This window comes from Eriocheir sinensis, unplaced genomic scaffold, assembly GCF_024679095.1.
Source record: "Eriocheir sinensis breed Jianghai 21 unplaced genomic scaffold, ASM2467909v1 Scaffold1283, whole genome shotgun sequence".
In the NCBI taxonomy this organism is placed as follows: Eukaryota; Metazoa; Arthropoda; class Malacostraca; order Decapoda; family Varunidae; genus Eriocheir; species Eriocheir sinensis.
Window position 1 is genome coordinate 42,093 of NW_026110610.1, and position 12,256 is coordinate 54,348.

At 43.3% G+C, this 12,256-nt stretch overlaps 1 protein-coding gene across 5 annotated transcripts; it reads left to right on the top strand.

Moving 5' to 3' along the window:
* The first annotated feature begins 437 nt into the window (after positions 1-437).
* Positions 438-11,542, top strand: LOC126989741 (uncharacterized). Of its 5 annotated transcripts, XR_007743660.1 has the most exons (6): positions 438-1,026; positions 2,633-2,779; positions 3,367-3,530; positions 4,541-4,768; positions 10,851-10,962; positions 11,306-11,540. XR_007743660.1 is itself a non-coding variant. In XM_050848352.1 (5 exons), exons 4-5 carry the CDS (start codon positions 4,594-4,596, stop codon positions 11,476-11,478), a joined length of 348 nt encoding a protein of 115 aa, XP_050704309.1. In that variant the 5' UTR covers positions 905-1,026; positions 2,633-2,779; positions 3,367-3,530; positions 4,541-4,593; the 3' UTR covers positions 11,479-11,533. The 5 variants fall into 5 exon arrangements, 2 of the variants coding, with proteins under 2 accessions (XP_050704309.1, XP_050704310.1); XM_050848352.1 differs by lacking the exon at positions 10,851-10,962 and having other exon boundaries at positions 905-1,026; positions 11,306-11,533; XR_007743661.1 differs by lacking the exons at positions 438-1,026; positions 2,633-2,779; positions 3,367-3,530; positions 4,541-4,768 and adding an exon at positions 5,298-5,390 and having other exon boundaries at positions 11,306-11,541.
* The last annotated feature ends 714 nt before the right edge of the window (positions 11,543-12,256 follow it).

Consider the following 12,256-nt stretch of genomic DNA (forward strand, 5'->3'; position numbering starts at 1 on the left):
ATCCACCTATTTCACCCTATCAGAGAGATCAACATTCCACAAACTCTCTGAACAAAGGGCTGGGAGGAGTGTTCTCTCTGTTTTACACTGATTTTCGGGTATTATCATATAAAAATCAGACCAAAAAATTGATCTACTTATGAAATGAGATTCCTCTCTACTTCTAACTTTATTTTTGTAGTTCTTGCAGTTAATTACAGCTAATTGGTGCCTTTGCTCTTCTTTCCGCGTTTCCCCATGCTTTCCCCATACAGTTGATGACTGGCGCAACCTTTCAAAATGGCGCCTGTGAATCTCGCCTGCGGTCATACGGATGTCCAATCTAGCGAAGCTAATATATATCTGTGGGTCAGAGCCGCCACTTAAGATTTGCCGGACTTTAGCTAGTATCGGAATAATGGATTTATATCGGTTATCGGTTATCGCTTATATTTGTGTCTGCAGTTAACGAATATCGGTTATCACCGATAAGGTTTTCCATTATCAGTTATCGGGTATCGGGAATAAGGTTAATTTTCTGTTATCGTGCCCATCTATGGTCGTCACTACCGTCAGCATTAATACTTGCTGCGGCAGAGGCACTGGAAACAATCTTATGAGCGTTGGTCTTACTATTGGAGCTCCCGCCCCCCGGCCTCCTCGACCACCACGTCCTCGGGCCATATATGTTCCCACTGGACGGACGTCCTTGGTGCAGTACGAGACGAATAACAAGTCCCCACGTTGTATCGTACAAACAACCCTTTGAGCAGAACCAGCAGCCGGAAATGATAGAAAAAAAATATTACTGATACTGAACAAGCAAACGCAAACTGTAACGGAAACGAGACAGGAATGTCACGGGATTGTGCTCCCGCTGCAAGGGCGCCAACCCACGTACATCATCGTCATCATCTGCAGGGAAGGTAAACACAGCACGGGGCGCCGCTCTGCAACACGGAGGCTGAGGATCACCAGCGGCTGTCAGGCGGCAGGGAGAGTAGTGCAGTATGCTTAGTGTAGAGGAGAGTAGTGCCAGAGGAAGAAGTGAGTATGTGTTCACGGGTTTATCTTTCTCAGTTGGTAAATGTGCCAGAACGAACTGTTGTAGGAATCTCCTTGATGCTCCTGTTCCTCTACCATATTGTATAGGAAACCAAGCCATTCAAGATGTACGAGATAACTATAAATATCTTGGGGTAAGGGTGTATTCCTCCCTAAGGTTTCACTTGCATGTGAGAGAAATCACTGGCAAGGCTGGAGGCATTGGTTACTGTATTTTAAAGGGTACCCTTTGCTGATTTCATGAAGGCAGTTTTCATCTCTCATATTCACCCTATCTTGGACTTTGCCTCTGTGGTTTGGTTCACTGTTTATACAGGTGACATGACCCAGGCTTTTAGAAAATGTTCAGAGGAGATGGACCAAGAAAATTGCCGGTTTCCAAGATCTACCATATAGTGAACGTCTCGCTAGATTGAGTCTTGACTCCATTAAAGGAAGGTTGATCAGAGCTGATCCTATTATGGTGTTCAACATTCTGAAAGGGTTTTGTCCTAATCTAGGTCACCTCTTTGCTAAAAATCACAACAGACAAGCTTTTTGTGCCTCGTTACAACACTGATGTTCGAGCTCATGTCTTCTCAGTGCGGGTCATTAGCATTTGGAATAATTTACCAGAATCAGTTGTCTTGGTGAATTCTATTAATGCTTTTAAACAGCATCTCGACACTTCTTTTGGTCAAATTTTGTGTGATTTTCATTGACTTTGGGTTGTTGAGTATGACTTTGAATTGTAAAATTGTGTCCTGTGCTGTGCTGTGTCTCCACTCGGGATTGCCAACCTGACTGCATTGTCTTGCCACTTGCTCAAGAGTGTTATGGCAGTGGTTTGTGTGGTCTTGGTGATGCCACATTAGCCAACCATCAGATCATCTAAAGGACAATCTACTTGCTGTCTTGGTTGTAGGCGTCACCTGATTCTAGATGGGGTTCTCCCCATCTAGGTAAGAAATGTAGGTAAGAAACCACAATAATGAAACCACCTCCAGAACATTGCCCTGGGCTACACCACTCATAACATCTGTCCAGTCAAAAACTACACCATTCTTCTATACTCAGTAAGGTCATTAATATATATATATATATATATATATATATATATATATATATATATATATATATATATATATATATATATAGATTTATATATATATATATATATATATATATATATATATATATATATACACACACACTATATACGATACCATAAGTAATACTGCCTCTAGAACATTACCCTGGGCTGCACCACTCATAACATCTGTCCAGTCAAAAACTGCACTATATTCAGTAAGATCATAAATATATACCACAAATAATGAGACTAAAACATTGCCCTGGGGTACTCCACTTGTCTTTCCCATCAAAAAATGTAACATTCACTTGTACTGTCTGCTTGATAGGTCTCAAATAAAGGAACAAGACCTCAGATAAAAGCCAGATTGGTGAGGATCATTGTGCTGGAACATCATCATCATTTCATAGACGCCTGCTCCTAGGAGCTGCCACCAGGGGACGGCCACGGCAGAAGAGTTTCCAACTGTAACGCATCACAGCAATGCTAGGGATGCTAACACAGGCCTCCCCACAGAGTAGCAGAGGGCGGCGTGCGGCCCTGCATTGCATCAAATCAGCTGCCCCATCACGGCCATGCCCACGCCCATCATTCTGGGCCAAGGAGAACCTCGGGTGGCAGGCAGCACAGCGGGGGAGGCGGCGGTGCCAGGCCAGGAGGAATGTAAGGGGGAGGAGGAGGAGGAGAGGTGTATTTTGGGATATCTGTTGCCTTGTCTCTCTGTCCCTCCACTTGTATGATCTTCTACAGTATCTCAGCTTCTTTCTAGTTTTCTCATTGCTTTAGCTTTCCTTCTTGTGGTCTGCGGTGTGTGTGGGCTGCTGGAGTGGAAGCTCACAGTGTCAGCCTTCCTCCCTTTCTGCCTGATTTGTCTCTCATAATAATAACTGTAATAAGAAGGAAAAGGAGGAGGAAGGGGAGCTCAAGTTGGCTTGTAACACTTTTTGCTTCAGCTCTTGGAAATCAAACTAAACTAAACCATTTGTTTTACCACTATATGTTTACTATAAATAGTACATTCAAACCTCTGCAAAGTTGTGGTCAATTACTTGGTGTTCCTCTCACAACCCACGCCACAACTGGGCCACAATATTTGCTGATGTGTAGACTGATTGACATCTTGCAGGCTTTTAAGTTTAAATGTTCAAATAATACATGACATTATATCTCATGAAATCTTTATATAACATATGACATAATATAGCCCAAGAATTTATGTACGTATATACTGCATGAAATTACGTCTGCAGTTGGCGATGACATTTACCATCTGGCGAGGGAGCAGCCGTGGGTGGTGGCAGCAACTCATCGAGCGGCGTGGAGGAGGGAGCCGCCAGGGTGGACCACGCCTACAGCCTGCACGTCACCGCCCGCCATGCACTAAGGGCTGTGGGCGTGCATGACCGCCAGCCAAGTAAGGGACATGTTTTTAAACGTATCCTATTTTTGTGCATATGTCCATTTTCCTTGTCCTTGTATATCATTGTGTGTTCTCATCCTGTCCCTGTGTGCCCTGAAGTAAATTCCTTCTGTCCCTGTAAATACTTCTAGTCATAAGAACATTAGGAGTCTGCAAGGGACCGCCACTGTGTGTCTCTGGGTATCCTCACACACACACACACACACACACACACACACACACACATTGCAATCCATCTGTGTAGATTATGAATACGAATGATTTAGCTGAAATGAACAATGAAGAATAAAAATGTATACAAATATTTGGCCCATGAACAACTGTGCTCAACTGTAAAAAAACAAAAATAGATGATAAAACTGGAAAATATTGGAAAACAAGGAAATTAACAGCCAGCCTATCTTCCAGCCTCTCATCCTTCTTACCGTTGTCAGAGCAGCGTCCAGCAGGCTTTTATGTTGATGCATTCACTATTCCTTTTCCCTCCTCCTCCTCTCTCTCTTCTCTTTCTCTTCCTGTCTCCCCTTCTCCTTTTCCTTTCCCTCCTCTTTCTCTTCCTTTCCCCTCCTCCTCTTTTCTTCCTATCCCCTTCTCTTCCTCCTTTTCTTCCTCTTCAAAGCATATATATTAGGTAAGGAGTTGGAGGAGGAGATAGAGAGAGAAAGAGAAGGAGAAGAAGTAGGAGGGGGCAGGAAGAGAAGGAGGAGCAGGGGATAGGAAGAGAAAGAGATGTAGAGGAAGAGGGGAGGGTGTTTGTAGTGCGAGCCAGTCCTTCAAAACCATTCTGTCCTAAATGTTGGCCCTGAAACATTGGTGTGTGCTCATTCTCTTTTCCTTGGTGAGAGCAGCGTCCAGCAGGCTTTTTTGTCGCTGCTAATGTGATTTTTGTCCATTAAGCTGCCTCCCTTGCTGTTGAAAGAAGCTTGTAGCGACTGCACTCTTCCCTCTGTACGTGCATTGTCTCCTATAGTAATGCCTTGATGAATGCTGCTTTCCCATTTCAGAGACTCAGCCCAGAGGAAGAGCCAGGCCAGCACCACCACAGGGACAGAGGACGATGAGGAGAGTGTTCCAACGCTGCTCCAACTCAAGGTTCATAGGCCACACGCTGAGCCCTGCCAAGATGTCCTGCCAGGTGGTCGGCCTCCACCCCTACACCTCCCACTGGTTCCTCCTGCTGCCCCACTACAAGGATGTGCCAAGTATGCCCTCCAGCCTGCAGTCCTTGGATGGTGAGTGCAGTAACGTGCCCCCATGCCTCACCCACCCTTGCCTTCATGTCACCTGGCAATGCAACTCTGCCTCAGACTCCAATAATTTATGTTCACCCACCCTGCTGCCAGCATTTGTTAGGATATAGGAACACACCAATGCTTTTTTATTCCCCTTTCTCCTCCTCCTCCTCCTTTAGATAGTCTATTTCAGAGAGACACCAACACAATAACACGCAGCAATGGTATGAAGTTGAAGGGAAACTGATGTAACACATTGGTGCGCAAAAGTTTTTTCAATAATAGAGTCGTCGATCACTGGAATAGACTCCCACCGTCAGTAGTTAGCGCACAGAGTATCAATAGCTTCAAGTCTTCATTGGATAAGTACTTCAGGGATATAATATTATACTGACCCTTCTTCGCATGTTTTCAGACAGATTGCAGCAAGACCTCAACCTAAATCCATATTATTCTCTCCCACAACCTAGATTGCAAGTAGCTTAAGTTAACAAAAGAGTAAAGCAACAGTTAATGTCCGCATGGCAGGTGGAGTGAGGTGTGGGTGCAGTAAGGTGACAGGTTACTGGTGCGTGCCTAGTACCGCCGGTAAAACGAGGATCAAGCCTCCACCTCACCCATCGTGAGTATTAGGGGGGATTCTGGGGCTGTCCTGTGTAGGCCACTTGGCCTCTTCAAGTCTGCCTGTGTTTCTATGTTCTTATGTTCTTATGTAATGAAGTCATTCTCCCCCACAGCTTAGGTTACCAGTAGTGTAAGTTAAGGGTAGTAATTTCCTCTTATTTCTCTCTTTACTGTAAAATTTCCATGTCCCTTTCTTCCTTAAAGGTACATGGTGTTCTCTTCTAACTATTTCCTGCACGTTGCCGGAGGGAGAGGTGGGTGGGAAGGAGCCTTCATCTTTTCTGTCCTGTTCTACCACACGTAGATTACTAGTAGTAGCGGTAGTAAACTGACACCCTCGCCATAGACCGATAGGTCTTCGAGTGTCTGTTCTTCCTATGTATTCCTCCTCCTCCTCTTCCCCTCCTCCTCCTGTTTTACTACTCCATTATCAATCAGTCAGCCAGCACCAAGCTTAACAAGGACAAAAGGCATATTTAAATGCATTTTTACCATGATAAAAAAGTATAAAAATATAGTGGAAAATTACAGAGTTGGCAATGATTAAATCAAATTGATTTAATCAAATGATTAAATCATTGATTTTTTTTACTAAAAAATCATGATTTTTTTTTTTTAACTAAAAGTCTTCCATAAGTTAAATGATGTGCTCCAAAGATGGTAAAGTAAAACAACCTATTCATATGTATTGATTCATTTATTCTCTTCGAGGTATATACCCCCCCCCAAAAAAAAAAAAATAAATAAATAAATAAATAAATAATCCTACATTGTTATATCCTCTTGCACTAATGTTGCCAACTTGCCATATGTTTTTTACTTGGTAAAAAATCGGGCGCCTTCTAAGCATCAAAACTATTCCAAGGGTGTCAGGCCTATCAAAATGCCAAAAAGACTATCTTTTCACAGCATCCAAAAAGCTGTATCTTATCAAGTTATAAAAAAGCTTACACTGCCTGGATGTTATCAAATCATCAAAAACACTAGATGGCTTCAAAGCATCAAAAATGGATAAAATCAAATCAATGCATCCAAAACTTCATATATTTCCAAAATGTCAAAAACATCTTCAGATCTTAGCAAAACATCTACACATTATGTTCAGGTCCAGCAGATGAAGCGCGAGGCAGCACAACAAGATACATATCAATATCAGTCTTTATTTCAAGTGACTTTTTTTTACAATAAATAACCTAAGAACCATAAAATTGAGAGTGTCATTCTTCCCTCTGAAGACTGGGGGTTGCAATTAATCAGCAGCGTTCAAAACTAGAAATGAAGCAGCAGTATTTCATATCTTGCTGAGTGAATATTTCTAATCACTCCTGCACCTGGCCCTGCAGATAGGACATGGATACCTCATGGTTTCTGTGATGCTGTTGCAGCCTACACAGACCTGTGCATTATTGCAAGGCCTGAAGCAGATCGTTCTCTCTAGGGTGCCAGACACACAGCGCAGGGACAATGATTCTGTTGCTGAGAAGGTTGATTTTCTTAGTCAACAGCAGCTTCATCAGCATCATCTGAATCGTATCTGTCTCGAGTGTGGGCCGCCTCTAGAAACTAAAGGTGCCTGTCCATCGTGTGGCCCACAGCTGAGATAAACTGCATATGAATATACTGTCCATTTCCATGGTGGATCTTACCCCGGATAATGGAGTAGTTGGCCGGCATCTTATTGATAGATGGCACTTTACATTTCTGTTAATTCCTCAGGCTGAAGTGCTCCTGGTGCTACAAGGTACAGACCCCGTTCTGATCTGTCAAGGGTATGACTGAGGCTTTCATTGATATTGCCTCGTGACCCCGAACAGAGTATCACTTGTTAGTTCGAGAATTTGGTTCCCAAGTTAGTCTCGATCATACTGTGTCACACCACTTTACTCGTTGATGTAGAAACATTTGCATTAATGGTAGTTGTGATGGTGTACCATTGTCTGGTAGTTGTGATGGTGTACCATTGTCAGGTAGTTGTGATGGTGTACCATTGTCAGGTAGTTGTGATGGTGTACCATTGTCAGGTAGTTGTGATGGTGTACCATTGTCAGGTAGTTGTGATGGTGTACCATTGTCAGGTAGTTGTGATGGTGTACCATTGTGAAAGTCGTAATACCCCACAGTGTCATCATGGATTAGACTTTTGATGCTTTGATAACTTTGATTTTTTTTATGCTCTGATGACTTTTAACAATTTGATACTTTGATAACATCTGGATTTATTGATATATTGATGCCTTCTCATTTTTGATGCATTGAAATGATATGAACTTGTTGCTACACTGATGGGATAAGGGTAAAAAGCTGTTTTTGACAAAATGGAAACATTGGAAAATTTGAGGGATTTAGTTTTTTGCTGATTTGATGAAATGACAGGACCAGTTTTTGACACATTGATGCTCCCCCCAAAATCCTCCTCCTTTAGTCTTTACTAACTTGGCAGGCAATGTATCATAATAATAACCAAGGTTACCAACCAAACAGTAACAGAAGTAGATATTCTTCTCTGTGGTAATAATATAATATTCTGTCATGAAAATGACAACTTCAGGCAACTCTATCTGTCCTAAACCTGCTCCTGTACCAACTACAAACAAGTATTGAACAAGTATGTATCTGGATCCTTGACTGTGCTCAGACTTACAGGCCCTAAACTTAAACTTAAAGTAACCTATGGAGACTTTCAAATCACTCAGCAGGATATATATTTATAAAAAAAAAAATAATAATAATAAAAAAATCTGAAAATTAAAAAAAAAAAAAATCAATGATTTTTTGATTTCTTTGATTTAAGAAAAAAAAAATCACCAACCCTGGAAAATTATTCTAGCTACTCCTTCTCCTCTACCCCCCAACACCCCACTGCATTAGAAAGCTGGACAGCATAACGATAGGCTTGATCAAGGTCATTCATTATGTTTGAGTGCCTGCAGTGGCCGGCCCTCACTACCAGTGCATGATGGATGAGTGGAACAGAACTGGCAGCCATGAGGTGGGTGTCATAATGAGACTCCTTCAGGAAAACTAGAATTAATCCTTGGCAGAGAGGACTGGTGCCATTACTTACTAGAACTATCAACAGTGGTGTTCCACAGGGCTCTGTCCTATCACCCACTCTGTTCCTGTTATTCATCAATGATCTTTCCATAACAAACTGTCCTGTCCACTCATACGCTGATGGCTCAACTCTGCATTATTCAACTTCTTTCAACAGAAGACCCTCTCAACAGGAATTACATGACCTCAGGCTGGAGGCTGCAGAACGCTTAACCTCAGACCTTGCTATCATTTCTGATTGGGATAAAAGGAACCTTGTGTCCTTCAATGCCTCAAAAACTCAATTTCTCCACCTATCAACTCGACACAATCTTCCAAACACCTCTCCCATATTCATCAATAACACTCAGCTGTCACCTTCTTCAACACTAAATATCCTCGGTCTATCCTTAACTAAAAATCTCAACTCGAAACTTCACATCTCTCTCACTAAATCAGCTTCCTCGAGGTTGGGCGTTCTGTACAGTCTCCGCCAGTTCTTCTTCCCCGCACAGATGCTTTCCATATATAAGAGTCTTGTCCGCCCTCGTATGGAGTATGCATCTCACGTGTGGGGGGGCTCCACTCACACAGCTCTTCTGGACAGAGTGGAGGCTAAGGCTCTACGTCTCATCAGCTCTCCTCCTCTTGTTGATAGTCTTTTACCTCTTAAATTCCGCCGCCATGTTTCAACTCTTTCTATCTTCTATCGAAATTTTCATGCTGACTGCTCTTCGAAACTTGCTAACTGCATGCCTCCCCCCCTCCCACAGCCACGCTGCACACGACTTTCTACTCAAGCTCGTCCCTATACTGTCCAAACCCTTTATGCAAGAGTTAACCAGTATCTCCATTCTTTCATCCCCTTCACTGGTAAACTCTGGAACAGCCTTCCTTCGTCTGTATTTCCTCCTGCCTATGACTTGACTTCTTTCAAGAAGAGAGTATCAAGACACTTCTCCACCCGAAATTGACCTCTCTATTGGCCACTCTAGACTTATTGCTGTATGAGGGGAACAGTTATTTTTTTTTTTTTTACATCTTTTTGTTGCCCTTGAGTTGCTCTCTGTGCTGTAAATAAAAAAAAAAAATAGAAGACCATTAAATTATGAGAGTAAACTTATTTGCCCGGTTAATATTGATAGAAAATAATAGAATACAAAAAATGGAGAATATATATAGTAAAGTCACAACCACTTCTGGACAGAGTGGAGGCAAAGGCTCTTCGTCTCATCAGCTCTCCTCCTCATACTGATAGTCTTCTACCTCTTAAATTCCGCGGCAATGTTGCCTCTCTTTCTATCTTCTATCGATATTTCCACGCTGACTGCTCTTCTGAACTTGCTAACTGCATGCCTCCCCCTCCCGCCCTTCCGCTGCACTCGACTTTCTACTCATGCTCATCCCTATACTGTCCAAACCCCTTATGCAAGAGTTAACCAGCATCTTCACTCTTTCATCCCTCACGCTGGTAAACTCTGGAACAATCTTCCTTCATCTGTATTTCCTCCTGCCTACGACTTGAACTCTTTCAAGAGGAGGGTATCAGGACACCTCTCCTCCCGTAACTGACTTATCTTTCGGCCACCTCTTTGGATTCTTTTTAGGAGCAGCGAGGCTTTTTTTTATTTTTTTTTACTTTTTTGTGCCCTTGAGCTGTCTCCTTTGCTGTAAAAAAAAAAAAAAAAAAAAAATAAGTATTGTATGGCCACGGGGACGCTCACATAACTCACGACTCATGTAACTCTTAGAATGGGAAGGGCAGCTACATGGAGGCTTACCCAAGTTGACCGTATGGGGTGCAGTCAGCGGGTGAGTGAAGAGACGCACCTTAAACATGCTCCTTGTTAGCAGTGGTGACTAGCTGTCAGCAAGCATGCAGGCAGGCCGTCACTGTTTTGCCACCCTCAGAATATACTGCAAGTGTTTGTGACAAGTATAATTATGGCTTGGCCAAAGACATAGCTGCCCCCTTTGTGTTACATGACTGTTGGTAATATTCCTTACAGTGTCTTGCCACCCTCAGAATATACTGCAAGTGTTTGTGACAAGTATAATTATGGACTGGCCAAAGACATAGCTGCCCCCTTTGTGTTACATGACTGTTGGTAATATTCCTCACAGTGTCTTGCCACCCTCAGAATGTGCTGCAAGTGTTTGTGGTTTAACTCTATCCTCTCCAAGGGAACTGGAGTACTCTAATGATGGTGATTATTACTGATGTCACTGCTTAACTTGTGTGTGTGTGTGTGTGTAACCAATATACATTTTTTGCTCTGCCAGTCACTAGGATTATCTTAGGTTGAATTTCTCATGTTGAAAGTCCGACATCATGAGTAACCAAGCCTAAAACGATTATCTGATCTAGAACTCCTCACATGAAAAGTCCAGCATGATGTGTAAGTCTGTGGCGCGCACCTTTCAGACCCTCCGCGTGCCGTGGATTAAGGCCAACCTTAACGTGTGCATATCTGGTGAGCTCTGGGACCACCCTGCCCTCCCTCACCCACAGGGATGAGCTTATCAAGGAGTGGGCGGTAAGGAGCCAGGCCTCACGTTGCCTCTCTTCCTGCCAAAGAGATAACAGGCTGAGGGTGCTGGAGAAAGTGCTCCTACTCCTCCTTATGCAGTGCTTTTGTTATGTCACTGATTGATGTACTTTGTTTGCCCTTGGATAGGTAAAGAATCATTTAGATATGCAGCATTGCTGGCCTGCTTTTAATGAAGGCTGTTTTCATGCCTCTCTCTAGGCTCAGGGGATGAGTTCACTGATGATAAAGAATTAAATAAAAGCTCAAAAGTGTTAGAGGAAGGTAGCTGGTGAAGATGCAGCTCTCCAACAGCCCAACATAACTGCCACTTTTATCCTCCTCCCTGCAGAAACCCTCCACACTCTGACCTGTGTGTTGGCCCGCCATGTGTACGCCCTCGGCCTCAGCAGTCTGCCGCTGGAGCGCGTCGGTGAACGGCGACTCGTCAGGAGGGGCTTCACCAAGCGCTCCGGCCTGGATGTTAGTGCTGAGTGTTGCCTCCCAGATAGTGAAGTCGGTTAGTCTGAATTGGTCTTAGAAATCACTACGTTTACCTCAGTTTACTAAGGAGGAAGTTACACTGAAATCTAGGCGTCCGGATTCTGATGTGCAGGGATTTGTAAGGGATGTGAGTGCCTGAGTGTTGCTGTTGGTGTCGTGGAAGTCCAGGAGTCTGAATTGGTCTGAAAAATCCCAGTAAAATTTATTTTTGCTAACGGGGATTTTGTAAGCTGAAATGTAGTTGTCCAAATTCTGAAATGCAGGAAATTCATAAAAGTAACAAGTGCCAGAGTGCTGGTAGTGATTCAGTAACAGTCTGTCAGTACAAATTCCATTGCTCTGAAGAATCTTAATTTTATAACCTGAATTTACTGAGGTGGGAAGTTGTCAGCTGATGCAGGATTGCCCAAAGAGACATCCTACCTACCATCCTGTCCTTCATCCCATCGTAAAACACATCCTAGCACCCTGTCCTTGAACCCATCCTAAAACACATCCTAGCACCCTGTCCTTGAACCCATCCTAAAACACATCCTAGCACCCTGTCCTTGAACCCATCCTAAAACACATCCTAGCACCCTGTCCTTGAACCCATCCTAAAACACATCCTAGCACCCTGTCCTTGAACCCATCCTAAAACACATCCTAGCACATCCTAGCACCCTGTCCTTGAACCCATCCTAAAACACATCCTAGCACCCTGTCCTTGAACCCATCCTAAAACACATCCTAGCACCCTGTCCTTGAACCCATCCTAAAACACATCCTAGCACCCTGTCCTTGAACACATCCTAAAACA

Coding starts and splice junctions, on each gene's coding strand:
- LOC126989741 (XM_050848352.1), top strand. CDS start 4,594: ATGAGGAGAGTGTTCCAACGCTGCTCCAACTCAAGGTTCATAGGCCAC. Junction 4,769..11,305: donor CAGCCTGCAGTCCTTGGATG/GTGAGTGCAGTA, acceptor TCCTCCCTGCAG/AAACCCTCCACACTCTGACC.